Source organism: Asterias rubens, chromosome 11 (assembly GCF_902459465.1).
Source record: "Asterias rubens chromosome 11, eAstRub1.3, whole genome shotgun sequence".
In the NCBI taxonomy this organism is placed as follows: domain Eukaryota; kingdom Metazoa; phylum Echinodermata; class Asteroidea; order Forcipulatida; family Asteriidae; genus Asterias; species Asterias rubens.
Window position 1 is genome coordinate 3,937,524 of NC_047072.1, and position 16,729 is coordinate 3,954,252.

Consider the following 16,729-nt stretch of genomic DNA (forward strand, 5'->3'; position numbering starts at 1 on the left):
AATTTAAAATCTACATGCAGTTTCATTTCTTGAAAATAAATATGAGCTGATAAAGAAAATGATTCAAGAAACACGACAAGCAAGTTGATTACATGGTGACCTCCTTTGAGTCAGCCATTGGAGACCTTCAAAACCGTTGACGCCGATGCAATATTGTTCTCCATAACATCCCGAGTGACATGAAGGCGATCAACCCTGTGAAGAGTTCGTGTCCAAGTTTCTAACTGAGCATATGAAGTTAAGTTCCACCATTGAGGTTGATAGAGCACATCGCACTGGCCGTAAACAACACCCAGGAGATGGCGGTTCGACCAAGAGCTTTAGACCGATTCCATTAAACTTTTACGGTACAGTGACAAGGTTCTCATCCTGAAAAATGCAGATCAACCATCTTTGTGTCTGACGATGTATATTAACAAGAAAGGTGAGACATCAGAGAAAAGTGTTGCGAGAGATACATCTTCCCAACCTTCATAAAGATACCAGAGTCAAGTTCTCATTCATCCTGTGGACTGTTCCTGCAGTCATTCGCTACCAGCTTGTTACCGGTGAACTCAAAACATTCTCTTCAGTGGAGTCCAAGTAAAACTCAATGAACTTGCCAATTTACTGTTTATATTTACTTGCACTCAAAGAATTATGCTTCTCTTGTCTGGGGTTCATCTACATCAGGTTGTAATAAATTGTTTTGTTACAGAAAAAGCAATCCGTATTATTCATGGTGCAGGTTATCTGGAACATACTTCCCCATTGTTTGCCACAACAAGTATTTAAAACCTTGGCGATATTCATTCTCTAAGTATATTAGCAGATTGTATGTTTAAAGTCATCTGGAAGTGGTATTTTGTCAAAATAAAGCTTTTGTCACTAACATATGTGTTTTGATGAGTGGAATATGAATAAACAATTAACTAAGGTTTAAAAAAATGAGTTTCCATGTTTTTTACCAATTTGAAAATAAGCCCGACCCGAGAGGGCGCTGTTTGTGATGTCAATCGAGGCGTGATGAATCGCATGAAGTGCCAACACAAGATAGTGACGCTTGGCGCAAGCTAAAAAAATGCCCTCAAGGTTGAAACAATACCTGATTTTTTTCACGCTCGGCAAATGCTCCTTTAGGTTCGTTACGTCTTCTTCTTCAACTTCCCCACTAGCTGGAAAAATTGTTGCGATGGCGTCATGTTTTAGAAAAGAACTTTTCTCTTCATGTCAAAAAGTGTATTCCGGATTCTCGAAGCACGACGGCTCGAAGTGTTTGCTGCACAGCGCTGGAAAAGACGTCGGACCGGACCACTTTGCAAACTGACCCCATCTTTAGTTGTTTTGCTGCATCCAGCAGCAATACACCTGGTCGACATTGCCGGAAAAATGCAAGAAAAAAAGTTTTCGGAAACGTAAAACTCACGACTAGGACTTGAATGTACTAGCACATACGTACGCGTGTTTGATGTTCGATCGAGGCAAAGTCTGCCTCGATTGACGTCACAAAAGGGGTAGGCGGAGTCACCCCACACACAACTTTTAAACGTATAAATCGTTAAAAACAATTACTAAAAAATTATTTTATTTACTCTAATTAGTTTAAAGAAGAACAAAATTATATTTCCAGGTGACTTTAAACTGTACACGCTTTATTTTAAATTAAAAATTACCGTATTTTCCTGCGGATAAGACGCTCGGCGGATAAGACGCAGGACCCTAAAATGACCCCCAAAAAATCTAACGCCAACAGACAAGGCGCACCATCGCATAAGGCGCATGTTTAACTGCACACAGAAGAACACCAGGCGCTACCTGTTTGAAAAATAAAATCTATTTCCAGATGACTTTGAACATTCTTCTAATTTGTTACCACATAAAATATAAGGCTTCTTTTTAGCTAGTGCGTCAGTTCACAGTCATTGAACCTGTGATTTAGCCAAAGGGAATCTGTTACCCAACTTTATCACATCCACTCGTGACTTGGCTTCCACACTACAGCATCGTGGCCAAACCGATGTCATACTGCTCAGTTTCAGCGAGGCGTTTGACAAAGTTCCTCATCTCTTCTCCGTCAAGCTTGACCACTATGGTATCAGAGGCTCTACACTAGATTGGATTTGTTCGTTTTGAGACAACCGGATTTGTTCGTTTTTAGACAACTGGATTCAGCTGTATCAGTGAATGGAGCCCACTCATCATGGGGAAAGGTTTCGTCTTCAGTAACGGGAAAAGCTCATCTGCCTACATGTACAACTTGAGTATGCCGCCCAGGTAAGGAACACATACACACTAGATGTAGTCAACCGCTCTTTGGTGACTACCGCAGAACATCGGTCACGCCCCTAATCACTACCCTGGGCTGGGATCCACTTCATAACAGGCGGCTACTTTTCCAAATGACAATGTTCTATAAAATCCACCATGGGCTCGTCAATATCCAGTTTCCATCAATTATCCAACCAGCGCACTACATTGGATGTCATGACCACCCATTGAAAATACAATTCCTGATGCATCCATTGACCTGTATAGGTTCTCCTTCTATCCTAGTCTTGGTGCAAGACGGTTTTGTTGAGTTAGTAAAACCATAAAACCATACAATCAACACAACTCACATGTTGCGACTATACCGCCGATTAGTGCGAAATCCGTCAGTTAGTGCGATGTGTAAAGGTGATCTGGAAGTTTTCCAACAGCTCCCGCTATTGTTCGGTAGTAATGTGCGCGCCGCGGATTGGATAGTATAATGAACAACAACGTCTTGCACCGAGACTACTTCTATCCACGCACTGTGAAGATTTGGAACCAGTTGCCTGCAGCTGCTGTCCTGGCTACATCATCCACTGCCTTCCAGGAAGCGGCCATGCCTGCTATCAAAGGGACAAGGCTACAGGTTGGTTCCATGCTCCTCCAAATCTTCAAGTCAAGCTTTTTAACCTACACCCTAGTTTTATTGGATTTTGTCAACTTTTTGTGCTTTTTGGCCCCACTTTTGTTTATTTTCTTTCTTCGCTTTCTTGCCAAATTTGTGCTGCAAAGGGATAACCCAACTCAAGACTCAAGACAACTGCTTCTGTTTGTCATCAAGTTATGTGGAACACAACAGCCATTTTACATGTACTTGTTTAAGACAAGATTAGCACTGATGGGTATTATACAAAAATGAGTACTTGAGTAGACCATTACAGGGCTGCTCATTCCCAGTTCTGTGACGAGTCCTAAATTACCACCAAACTGGGCATGAACAGTCACAAAGCTTTACACTCAAACAGAAACAAAACACTATTCTAATTTCTAACTGCCAGCTAAAGTTAAACATCAAGTACTTTAAACAGATATTTAAAGCATTTGACATAATACTTACCTGGTTCTGTAATCTTTCCCCTGCTTTGTCTTCTTTTTGGCTTTGGAGTAATCTTGGCAGACATTGAAGGTTTAATGAGTGAAGTACAATCTGCAGTTTGGCTTGTGTAGAACATATTGGTTGCAAGTAGACCCTTTGATGTATTGCCAGGTGGACTTGCAACATGTTTAGTAAGTTTCAATCTGGTATTATCCCTAATTTTTTGTTGACTAACCGCAATTTGTTCATTGTCTGTTTTGGATACTATGTATATTAATGGAAGAGAGGTACATGCAGCCGATGCTGTTTTATCGTGTACAAGGCATGTTTTGCTCGTACATACTCCCATGTGACCACATTTATTACGGTATTTCTTGGGCAACTGTTGACTAAAATTTATATCACAGGAAGAGCAATGTTCTACAGTTGAAGACCATGTTCCACAGTTTGGACATAACATTTCTTGAGCTTCCTACGAGAGAAAAATACACAAGAAGCAATGTTTTGAGAAATGTCAAGAGTCATATCCACTCAACACATTTGAAATAAGAAAACACATGATATTGACAATTTGTTCTACCTTAAGTCCAACATCGACAGACCTCTGGGGGTGAGGGGGGGGAATCATCCCAAGACCAATCCACAACCAAAGACTAATCCACAAAGTAAGCTTGGACTTGATAAGACAAGTACTTCTTGAGATATTGCTCAGACACCATTTCCTTTGTTTTAGCCATAATGACAAATTTGTTTGCCTACAGTCCAAAAAGGACAGACCACTGGGGCTCAAGGTTGTAGCTAGGGCAAATTGGATGCCGGCTAATTTTGTCCTGAGCTTGGTCGAGAGGGTGGTGTATGAGGGCAGCGTAGCGCCTCACAACCAGGTGGGATCAAGGGGCAGCGTCTTTCAAAGCTGAAGGGTTTTAGGTTTTGTTTAAGCTTTGATGGGTTCCCCAGGCTCTCTCTTGCCCGTTGTGCCTTTGACATAGTCAATTTTTTTAGGAAAAACATGTCCAGGGAGCCATAGAAAATAAATAAATAATTTTATTAAGTTTTACAGTAAGATGTAAAATAAGATAAAGGTAAAATAAATAAAATAGTCTGCTTCCGATTTAAATCTCATATCAAAATAGGGTAGGTACATGTATGTAGGGAATTTTTTTGTAGGCAGAATTTTTGTGTGGAGATTTATCAATTGAAAAGCTTGCATACATTCATCAGCAGGTAATGCAGAGTGGAGAGACAAGTTCACGGGATGACGGGACACATGTCCGATCACTGCCGCAAAATCTAGACTATTCCATTTCAAAAAGGAGCACATTTTGTAAACAAGAAATTCATTGACAATTTACGAACGAAGTGCTGTCAATAAACTCAATCGATTATTGTCATTTCATTTTTGATGTTTTCATTTCTTTTGCACAAGTAAAAAATAGACAGGAAAAATCATCAACACTACCCACAATCTGAAAATTCTAAATAAAAATTTCATGCAACTTGGACAACCTTGTCCACCCATTAATTAACTTTTTTTTCAGTCAAACCAAAATTCACGATCGCCTGCAGGTTTTTTCACTAGCCTGCATGTATAATACAAAAAAAATTGAAACATAAAAAATCAAATAAAAATAAAAAAACACAGAAGTGAAGTCCCTAAAATTGCGTTTTTGGAAGATTTTATCTCTTAAGTTATGCCCTAAATTATCCATTTTCCATCAACAACCATGTAAATGAATACGTGGTTTGAGAATCGGTTGTTTTGAACATGTTCTGATCTCAATTGCGGCAATTCTTTACTCCGTTCGTGAAGAACACTAGTCAAGAAGATCATGAATATGGATTTATCAATCTTGGTTAAAATGGATTTTGGACTGTGTGTGTTATGTGCTGTGCATGCTGCATGGACCAGTGGACGACCGTGTGAGGATTACCATGTGGTTGTGTGCATCACGCATGCTGGAGATTGTGCGTGCTTTTTTAGTACTAGTGCGCTGCTGGCCTCCATAAACTCGCAGCATTCAAGCGGCTTATTTTTAAGAAACAATCGCGGAGAAGATCGCGGTTTTGGAGTGAAAATTGTTAGATTGTTTTTACAGAAATCAAATATACACATCTAAATTAGGAGTTTGACATGATTTTTGACATTAATTTATGTCGGTCGGAGTTTGTTATTTTTTTGTTGGATCCTGGTCGGCTGGGGCCAGTCATAGCCGACCGGCTCCGATTGTGGTAGCTACAACCTTGCTGTGGGTGGGTAAGATCCCAAGACCAATCCACACGAAAAGTTTTGAGTCCATCTGAGTTCAACATATTTTGTTCACACGCTTGCACGCACACACGAATCACAAGACACACACACACGGAAGGACATGTTTGAAACAGTGTGCCCCATTAAAAAAAACGTTGTAAGTAGACTGGTGTTTTGTTTATATCAACGTTTTACTGTGACGCAGCATAAGGATCCAGTCTACATATCCCAGGCAAATCCTTCGACGTACATCCAAAAATCGTCCCGAAGAACACAAAGAAACTAACCCACAATATGATGGGACAATGACAAACCAAAATAAAGCATTCCTGGCACTAATAAACTAGGCCTACTACCTTGCCATGATGCAGTTTGGAATGCGATCGTGGCGATGCTCCCAACAGGCCAGGGCCTGTTTTCATAAAGCCTGTATTGGGAGGAAAACTGGCTTAGCACAAAATAGTATTGCTTAGCAGAAACTTGTTACCAGCCCAACTTTACTTAAATTTGAAACGTTGTGGACTTGTGGCTGGTGCCCGACTAAATTTTTGGCTGGTAAGAAATTTGTTAAGCAGTATTTTCTGCTTAACAGATCATATGAAACTGTTGGGCCCTGGTATATCCGTGGCAGATTTTTAAAGCATCCTGGGGAAGGGAATCTTGAGGGATTCAAAAGTCGAGGGGGCTCGTTTTTTTTCTTTTCTTATCCCGGTCTTCATAAAATTGTTTAACCTACTCACACAATAACACCAACAATATAACAAAATGCGGTATTCCTACGTTTTGACAACATCAATCTATTGAATTACCTGAAAACTCCTAACAAAAAACATACGGGGGAAGGAAACAAAACACAGCATTGGAAAGTGCGATCATAAGAAAGAACAGATTCGACAAGTGAGGTGTACCGACTGACAAACCCACGATGACAAGCATATACTTTGATGTCTGGCTCCTAACCCCTCCCCAGCTCACGGCTAGACCTGAAAGCTGGGAGTTCATAGCGCCCGGGATTACACCTCCAGCCCTCACGAGACACTGCATGGGCGGTACGTGATATGCCCCAAGGCTTACGTTCCAATTGTTCCACCTCTGTGGGCCCATACAACATTCAACTTCAACATTCAACTTCATAAGGTGCCTACCGAGGGCCATCGATCTGCACATCCCACCACCCCATAACCATGAGGAGGGTAAATACTCTTAGTGAGTATACTACATGTAATGAACAAATCCATTCTACAAGAGAATGTTGAAGTGAGACATCTGTAGAAACTGAAGTAGGTTGACTTTGCAGAAGATGCAAAGTGAAATCAAGTCAGTAAACTTTGGAGCATGATTGAAGTACACTAAGGTTAGGGTTAGACTCAAGTGAATCTTGGAATTTGAAGAACTGCTTAATATTGATGGGATGTGCAGTAGGAGGAATGTAATGCTAGAGGCCTTGGTCAAATGTTGACAGGACGAGTAGACTAAGTAAATAGCAAAACAATTGGGGCATATTTCTCACTGTGAATACCAGTGAAGTGGTTAAGTACTAGCCCAGTACCATGTATTTCAGCCAAATACACTGTCGCGTGGGTATTGCAAGTTAAGGGCGCGGTGGTCCACGCATTAATATAACAACAGCTATTTAACTTTTTTTTCAAAACATGTTTATCGCAACAACCTCCACATGCGTTTAACGCACACCGTCCAGTTAGTTACTGTACCAGTGTTGTACTAAACCAGCAAAGTTTTCTAAACATTAAGACATGGCATTTGTCATTTGTAAGTGATCTAAAAGGTATTATAAGGTGTTACATGTCTTTATATATATTTTCTGACCAATTCCAGGGGTTAAATCTTAGACATTTACCTGTAATGATTTGTTTTTAATATTGGTAGAAATTACCCAAATCAACCCCAACAAATCACACTATATCCGAACACTACTATTCACTTATTGTACCCCCCAAAACACATTAAGACATAGCATATTGTTTTTTGTTAGTAAACTAACAGCGGTCACATGTATAAGGTGTTGTAGATACATGTAATCTTTTTTAAGTGATTCCAGGGTTCAAATCTTGGGGCATTTACCAGCTAACCTTGTAGGAAGAGCCAATAGAGTTAGAGTCAGTTTCAGAGGGCTAACCTACTCCAGCAGCCCTGGCACAGGCCCCTGAAGCACAGCTTCACAAGCCACCCAACCTGAAGCATTAACCAACATAGTCACCTTTCGACCACGGATGAGAATGACAATAATTCAAGTGCATAATTTGAATAAAACTATATACAGTACCAGCCACAAGTAATCCCAAACCCCTGCGAGTGTCACAGGTACCCGCGTCCATGCAAGCAATGGTACGTTCTGTGGCAAGTTACGCGGGGCTACTTGAAGGCCCCACATTAAGTCTTGCAACAACTTCACGCATGGGCTAACATGAACATACTCAATGATGATAGCGTAGGCGGCCTGTATAATTGTACACACGTGAGTTTCACCCCTGCAAAAGAAAACGGCCTCCCTGCCAAAGTAATTGACCACCCTGCAAAAATTGAAAAATTATGGACGAATGCGAAACTATCGAGTGTTGCAATGAAATAAAAAAATCAGATATGACCTTGTTTCCTACATGCGTACCTTAACCACTGCTGGAATAGGAGTAACAGGTTTAGTGCAGGCACTGTTCATGTCTGGAGCTGAAGAAATCATCTCTGCAGTCTCTACTTCTTGGACTTCACAACCTCTAGAAAAACAGTCACACAACAAATTTTACTTGTTACAAAATATATTGTAATAATCAGGACTGTAACTCAGTTTTACAATATTAATTTTTTTATCCCAGATCCAAATTGAACCTATGTTAAATAAATAAATAATAACAATAACAGACATTTATTTATAAAGCACTCTGACACAAGGTACCACTGCGCTTTACAAGAAACTATACAATAAGCAAATAAATAATGGCACTGATAATGGAAAAACAGGTAAAGCAATCAATCCTTGAACAGGAAGGTTTGAGATATTTTTTGAAAGCTGCTCTGCGTAACTAATATGAGGAAGACGCTTCCAAAGGCGCGGAGCATGTGAGTAAAAAGCACGCTCCCCAGCAGTGGAATGCACCTTTGGAACTGCCAAGAGTGTGTTGTCCGAACCAGAGCGAAGGTCAGGTCTTAATGACACTGGTGAGATATGTAGGAGTGGTATTGTGAAGACAATTGTATACAATGGTAAGGATCTTGAAAACAATACGCTGATGGACTGGGAGCCAGTGAAGTTGATGGAGGAATGGTGTGACGCTATCAATTATATCAAGTTTTCACACAATGAACTTCAACCCCAAACCCACCTTCATGCACCGAAACAAATCCGACCCAAAACAACCACCGAAATCAGCTAGAAACCGTCAAAACTATACTACTAATGACATCGAAGAACCAAAAGCTTAAGACGAAGCAGGGGTACCACCCCCCTCCTCACCCTCATCCCCCTCCCAACCCTCACCCAAACCCAACTCCAAGCCCTCTCCAACCCCACCCATACCTCGCCCCCCTCAACCCTAACCCTACAAACCCCCAAGCTCCTCCCAACCACCATCCCCTTCACCCAATCCAGACCCACAAGATCCACCCACTACTCCAGCATCGGTGACTCCACTCCAAAAAGCTACAGATCAATCTGCTTTTGTCTCCATCTGGGGATCTCCTCCTGGACCATCAAGGGAGAAGTTCTGAGAAAACGGAAAAAGAAGACCCGTGTCCACTCAGTCAAGGACTTACCGAACTGAAGTCTGACTCTCCTCCGAAAAAGACACAAAAACCACCAAATGATGACCACACAGACACACCAACCCTCACTCAAGCTCTTGACGGTGATGATGACAACGCTAGCGACGTTTCCTATCAATCTCAACCACCCCCAGATGCAACACAGGAGAGCGTGGATATGAGTGACATTGAAACAGACGACACGGCATCCATCCTATCAGAAACCAACTCGCAACCCAGTGAGTTAAAGTGCGAAGAAGGAGACTTGTCCATCCCCACAGGCCCCCTCTCGCAAAAACAAATGACAGCCTTTCTGAAATGTGTAAAAGCACGCAGGAATCCGGGTGAAATCGCCAAAAAGTTCACTGGCGACATCCCCGGGCTTGTAAAACAACTGAAACCCCTGCGTAGTTCCCCCCTCCTAAACAGAAATATGCAAATGAGAATTTGAAAACTTGTCAAAGGTCTAGACATATAAGATGTGTCACGCCTGATTCCAAAATGACTCTGATGAACTATTTTCTGTTAGTCAGTATGGCGTTCTCTCTCGTATCAATAAACACGGGAGGATGCTCCAATCCGACTCGTAATACCACATTCCATGAGTTCATTATAAAACAGTCTTGTTTTAACCCTGACGTAGTCTTCTTACAAGAAGTCAATGATTTGCCTACCTCCTCAACTGTGTGGAAACATTGGCAACGTCAAATCAATAGTACTCCAGGCAAAACGAGGGGATCAGGCGTGGCTACTCTTGTCAAAAATAATATATCTGTGCTTAGTCATTGTTCTTTATCAAAGTTAAGCTCTTTACACTAAAATTGAACTTGATTCTAATATATATCATCTGTATAATTTACTTGTTCCACAGGGAGACGTAGAGGCAGGAAAAATGTTGGAAGCTCTGGAACACCACTGTGCACAGCATGATCGAGGTGAAATACTTATAGGAGGTGATTTTTATTGTACCCACAATCCCTCTCTTGACCGCCTTGCTTTCCCAAACTGAGCAGAACTACCTTCTCAAGAACATACCCACCCTTGATCCCGCCGATTCTGAAACATGTGATCTACTAATCTCAATTGAAGAATTGGATCAAGCCGTCAACTCAGTAAAAACAAAACCCCTGGTTTAGATGGCCTCACCAGTGAATTTTACCTCTGTTTTTGGCCAATGTTGAAAAAACGATCTTTTTCAAGTCCTGCAGAAAAGCATTCGGCACCAATCCCTTCCCACAACAGGCAGGAGAGCTGTCATTACTCTCCTGCCCAAGCAGGGGGACCTTCAGGAAATCTTCAACTGGAGACCAGTCTCCCTCCTTAACACTGACTATAAAATTCTCGCCAAAGCTTTGGCCAACAGGCTGAAAAATGTCATCGGCGACGTCGTTCACCTTGATCAATGTTATGCAGTTCCAGAGCGCTCCATTTATGACAACATCAATGTCATAAGTGACAGCATCATGTACGCCATACATTGTGACCTGCCTCTCGCCTTGTGTTATTTGGACCAAAAGAAGGCGTTCGATAGCATTGACCATGACTACTTACTCAAGACGCTGCAAACAATGGGTTTTGGTGAGCATTTTGTTTCCCTCATCCGTCTTCTTTACACGGATGTCCAAAGCACAGTCAAAGTCCAGTCCACGCTAACAGCCCACTCCCATTTGAGAGAGGTATTCGTCAAGGATGCCCCTCTCAGGGTTGTTATATTCCATTGCTATCGAACCCCTTCTTCATACCATCAGACGTAACTTGCAAAATTATGGTATGTCACTTCCGGGTTCCGACAGGATCCTGACTGTTTCTGCTTATGCAGATAACGTCACAGTTTTTGTTTCATCCAACGAAGGATTTCAAAATTTGAATGATATTTACACTATTTACAGTAGGGCATCATCTGCTTGTCTTTATCTTAATAAATGTAAAGGGTTGTGGGTCGGAGCATGGATAGACAGACAAGACCAACCACTCAATTTTCTCTGGAACAACAGAGATGTCAGATTTCTTGGAGTTCATCTGGGAAACACAGAAACTTCTAGACAAAAAAAATGGAAATTGTGCAAAGAAAAACTGAATAACGCTCTTTCGAGGTGGAGTGGTTAAGCAAGGACCATGTCTTTCAAAGGCAAAATCATTATAGCCAATCAGATAGCTGCCACGAAACTGCTGCATTTTCTCGCTGTTCTCCCTCTACCAGAACAAGTTTTAGATGATCTCCAGGAAACTCTCATCAATTTTGTTTTGTCTCAAAAACGCCATATGCTCAGTAGAAAAGTACTTGAAAGGGGGACTAGGTCTTGTCTGTCTTAAATCCCGTGTGATGACTTATAGATTTTCTGTTCTTCAGCGTTTGTTTTGTAAAAATAAACATCTTGCCTTTTATTTTCTTATCCACTATTGTCACATGTATCGTAATCTAGGTCACGATTTTCAACTCTTTTATACCAATCTTGAAGTGAAATATCTTACCAGTCTCCCCGTTTTCCAAGCAGAAATTCTCAAAGCTTGGATCACATCGAAAGCCAACACGAGCGTACCACCTGCCTCTGTTAATTATGTTGTGAACATGCCGATTAATAGTTTGATGTTATGTAGCCATGGTAACAAAGAACTTCTCTCTGGTCCGCTCCTTTCATGTGGTGTCACAATCAGTCAACTACTCGACAAGGACGGAAAGTGGATCTCAGCTGAAGACGTTCAAAAACAGCATCGGATGGGACTACGCCCGCTTTCTTCAAGAACACTTGCAACAGAATTGTCACACATAAGACAAACCTTACGAGATCTCTTCCCCAAACTCTTCGACAAAAGGGGTGCTACAACGACTCCAGACGAAGGAACTGAGTCTTTTCTCCAGTTGAACTTTCCAACACCTGACATCAAAATTTACGACATCAAAAGTGAATCCAACTTTCCCTCCAAACACCTGTACACAGTCTTCAACAAAGGACTCAATACTCTGCCGGACAACCCCCGAACCACTTGGCACAGGGACATACTGCAAATGAACACTACAATACCGTGGAAAAATGTATACAAATCACCCATCTCCAAGAAAGAACGTGATGTACAGTACCGGTTACTGCATAAAATTCTACCATCGCAGGAAGTTCTCCACTACATCGACCGCAGTCTACCAAAAACGTGCGGCTGGTGTGGACCATCAGAAAAAGGAACTCTGCAACATCTCTTCTTCCACTGTCCATCAATTCAACCAGCACTCAACCTTCTGCATCGATGCATCACACAACTACTTCCCACAATGACACTAACTTTCGAAACATACTGGTGCCTCATCCACCACAGCAGGGGCCGACCGAGAGAAAACGTTGATTTAGCCAATTATTTAATTGTTAGCTTTAAAGCTAGTGTTTACTGGTTATACGTTCACTCCAATTTCAAAGACTGCCTTCACACCTGGAAATACCGTATTAAAAGTAAAGTCATAATAGAGTACCGCTACTACCAGCTCCAGAACAATGTTCCCCTTTTCCTCAAGAAATGGGGTCTCTGCAACATGTTCAAGATCACCGATAATGCCATTGAATGGACTCTGTAATTATGTTTCTCATCCTTGTTTACCATGCCATGCTAATGTATTTGCTTAAGTGTTAATTTGAGTGTTTTTTCAATCCCAGCTACTGATCTTTTATTTGTCACAGATCTTTTTTGTCTATTATTAATGTAACTTTTTAGTTTATATGTTTCTGTAAATTCTGTATATTTTGTGTATGAATAAAGTGTCTGCTTTGAAAAGTCAAAAAAAGTCAATCAATCATTAAAAAAAAGTTCAAAGGCGCTCAAGACACAAAATTAGTGTACAATACACTTTTTGAAAAAGATAACATTTTAAGAGCATTTTCTTGAAAATACGAATAGTCTGAGCATCTTCTAGTGACAATGTTACTCTAGGCCTAGCTTTCAAAAGAATGACTAAAAACCCATATGTAAACCCATATGACATGCATGGAACAATCTCGCCCTCCTATAAGGTATGATATCACACTTACCCTTTAAGAGGGGATGAACTGGTACATTTTGGAGGTTTCTTAGAGCAGGATGCTGGACTACCGGTAGCTTGAATGTGGATTAATTGTAGCCGGGGCTTTTTGTCAGGTGAATTACTACTTGATACAGTTAGTTTGTATTGTCTGCAAAAAGGAAATCAATCAAACACATTTTTAACTGGGTAAAAGTTACTTTGTATGAGTGTATGGTTTTTGAATCAACAAGCTAAAACTAGAATTTAGTGTTTGTAGAAACAAATAATAGGTTATCAATTGGTCAGTATTTGGATCAATAAAAACAGTGTTGTTAATAGCCCGTTAAAGTGCAAAGAAATCAAAATGAAAATGTATTCTTGATGTGTACTATTGAAGCATCAAAACTTGTTGTACATTTAGTCTAAAAGCCTTTAAAGGCAGTGAACACTATTGGTAATTACTCAAAATAAATTTTATCATTACTTGGTAACAAGTAATGGGGAGAGGTTGATAGCATAAAACCTGTTGAGAAACGGCTCCCTCTAAAGTGACATAGTTTTCAAAAAAGAAGTAATTTTCCACGAATTTGATTTCGAGACCTCAGATTTAAAATTTGAGGTACCGAAATCAAGTATCTGAATATACACAACTTTGTGTGACAAGATTTTTGTCTTTTTTCATAGTTATCTCGCAACTCCGACTACCAATCAAGCTCAAATTTTCACACGTTTGTTATTTTATGCATATGTTGGGACCCACCAAGTGAGGAGACTGGTCTTTGACAATTACCAATGTCCAGAGTCTTTAAATAACCCATTTTCAAAGCATTTTTCAGTCACTTCCGGTTTAGACAGATCAAAAGGTCAAGAAAAGGTTACTAACATATATATTCATTTTTCACGACTGTAGAAGAGACTAACTAAACCAAATAGGAAATGTATGTTGAAAAGGCCTTGAACACAGACCATATGTACATGAAGCTACACAGCGCACTCTAATTAATAACAAATTCTTATATAGCGCATTTCACAATAACCGTATCAATGCGCTTTACATTAGTGCCCTGGTCATAGGGCCAATAACATCCCTGAAATGTTTCTCAGCTCCCTGGGGAGTATACAGCCCTGAGCTGCCTGTAAGGCGCTAGTGGCTGTTTCATACACAATATCAACCTCTACCCTCGCACGTACCCATTTATACCCCTGGGATGAGCTCTGGAGCATGACTCTGCACTACTGCACGCATAACACGTTGTACGTGTGTCTCTTTGTGCACTACCAATGGGGAAATTCACAATTATTGAGATTGTCAACTTCCGTTTTGAACCAGATGTCAAAGTCAAATGTTGATGAACTCTCTGTAGCATTTAAAGCTTTTTGCAAGACCTCTCCGATAAGGTAACAATTGTTGGAAAAGCTTCTGCACTACTTGAGTTATGATTTTTTGAAACAATAAACTTTGCATTTGTTTAGTATATTTCAACAACTGATGACGTCATCAGGACGTAACAACTTTTGTATCATCTACTGGTTATTGTCTACATACATGTAAAGTTTTAACTTAAAGCAAGCTTCGCAACTATGCTATTTCATGCGAACAATCGACTCGGAGAAGAATAAAAACTGAAGAAAGAAAAAAAACTAAAAAATAACAAAGAGTTGTTTGGGCTGTTGCCCGAACACCTAATTAAAGACACTGGACAATCCCCTATTGGTAACTGTCAAAATCCAGTCACCTCACTTGGTGTATCTCAACAAATGCATAAAATAACAAACCTGTGAAAATTTGAGCTCGATTGGTCGTGGGGGTTACGAGATAACTATGAAAGAAAAAAACACACTTGTCACACGAAAAAACACACTTGTCACACGAAATTCTAAACTTGAGGTCTTGAAATCAAATTTGTGGAAAATTACTTCTTTCTCGAAAACTACGTCACTTCAGAGGGAGCTGTTTCTCACAATGTTTTATACTATCAACCTCTCTCCGATACTCATTACCAAGTAAGGTTTTAGGCTAATAACTATTTTGAGTAATTACCAATAGTGTCCACTGCCTTTAAAGGCAGTGGACACTATTGGTAACAACTCAAAATAATTATTGGCATAAAACCATTCGAGACCTCAGATTTAGAACTTGAGGTCTCGAAATCAACCATCTAAACGCACACAACTTCGTGTGACAAGGGTGTTTTTTTCTTTCATTATTATCTCGCAAGTTCGATGACCGATTGAGCTCAAATTTTCACATGTTTGTTATTTTATGCATATGTTGAGGTACACCAACTGTGAAGGCTAGTCTTTGACAATTACCAATAGTGTCCACTGCATTTAACTAAAAACTAGAACAGCAAAGCTGCCATGGCGAGCTGCCGATCGCCAGACAGAACCAATGACTGACAGAAAAACCAATCATTTGATCAACTGATGGTCAAGGGGTGGGGACATTGACAAATATGAAGTAATGACCATTTAAGGTTTTCATTGCTTAAGCTCATTCAACTGGAACAAGTGATAAACTCTTTGAATTTTATCTTTTCACATTATCTACATGTTAGCAGCAATATTTGATATTAGTTTTAAATTGGTAAATCGTTGCAATATGAAGGTATGACCATTTATGATTATCATTTTCTTAGTGCATTCAACTGGAACCAGTTATAAACTCTCTTAGTTTCATCTTTTCATACTATTTACACGTAAGCAGGAATATTTGATTTAAGTTTCAAGTCAGAACATCGTTGCATAAGGATTATTTAAGAATTATATTGTTTAAGCTCATTCAACTGGAACCAGTGATAAAAACTCTTTGATATTTATATATTTTTCATACTATCTACATTTAACAAGCAATATTTGATTAAGTTTTAAATCGGTTCATCCGTGCAATAAGGAGTTATGGCCATTAAAGGAACACGTCGCTTGGATCGGTCGAGTTGGTCTTTGAAAAGCGTTTTTAACCGTTTGTTTTAAAATGCATATGGTTGGAAAGATGTTGTAAAAGTGGAATACAATGATCCGCCCAAACATGCCTCGAAATTGTACGGTTTTCCTTTTACCTCGTCGATTAACACGGTCGGCCATATGGGAGTCAAATTTTTGACTCCCATTAATGGCCGGCCGTGTTAGTTCGCACAGTAAAAGGAAAACCATGCAATTTCGAGGCAAATTTGTGTGGATCATTGTATTCTTCTTTTACAACATCTTTCCAACCATATGCATTTTACAGACCTGCCAACCTTGTAAACAAAATTTGAGTACCACATTATCGCAGCGGCATAAACATGATCGCCCAGTGCACAACGGCATATGGCACAATGCTTACGGTCAGTCAGCAAAAACCATGGACCACTTCATTTTAGATGAACCATTCATTTAATGTAATTATATCAAATTCACACAAAATACAGGCTAC

At 40.2% G+C, this 16,729-nt stretch overlaps 1 protein-coding gene across 1 annotated transcript in view; it reads right to left on the reverse strand.

Annotated features, from left to right (window-relative positions):
* The window catches only part of LOC117296962, a 77,162-nt gene that overhangs the window by 37,414 nt on the left and 23,019 nt on the right, over positions 1-16,729 (reverse strand). The window contains exons 5-7 of the mRNA XM_033780066.1: positions 13,343-13,483; positions 8,200-8,305; positions 3,347-3,797 (exon numbers count right to left, since the gene is read on the reverse strand). Coding sequence (XP_033635957.1) covers positions 3,347-3,797; positions 8,200-8,305; positions 13,343-13,483 — 698 coding nt within the window. The remainder of the gene's footprint in view (positions 1-3,346; positions 3,798-8,199; positions 8,306-13,342; positions 13,484-16,729) is intronic.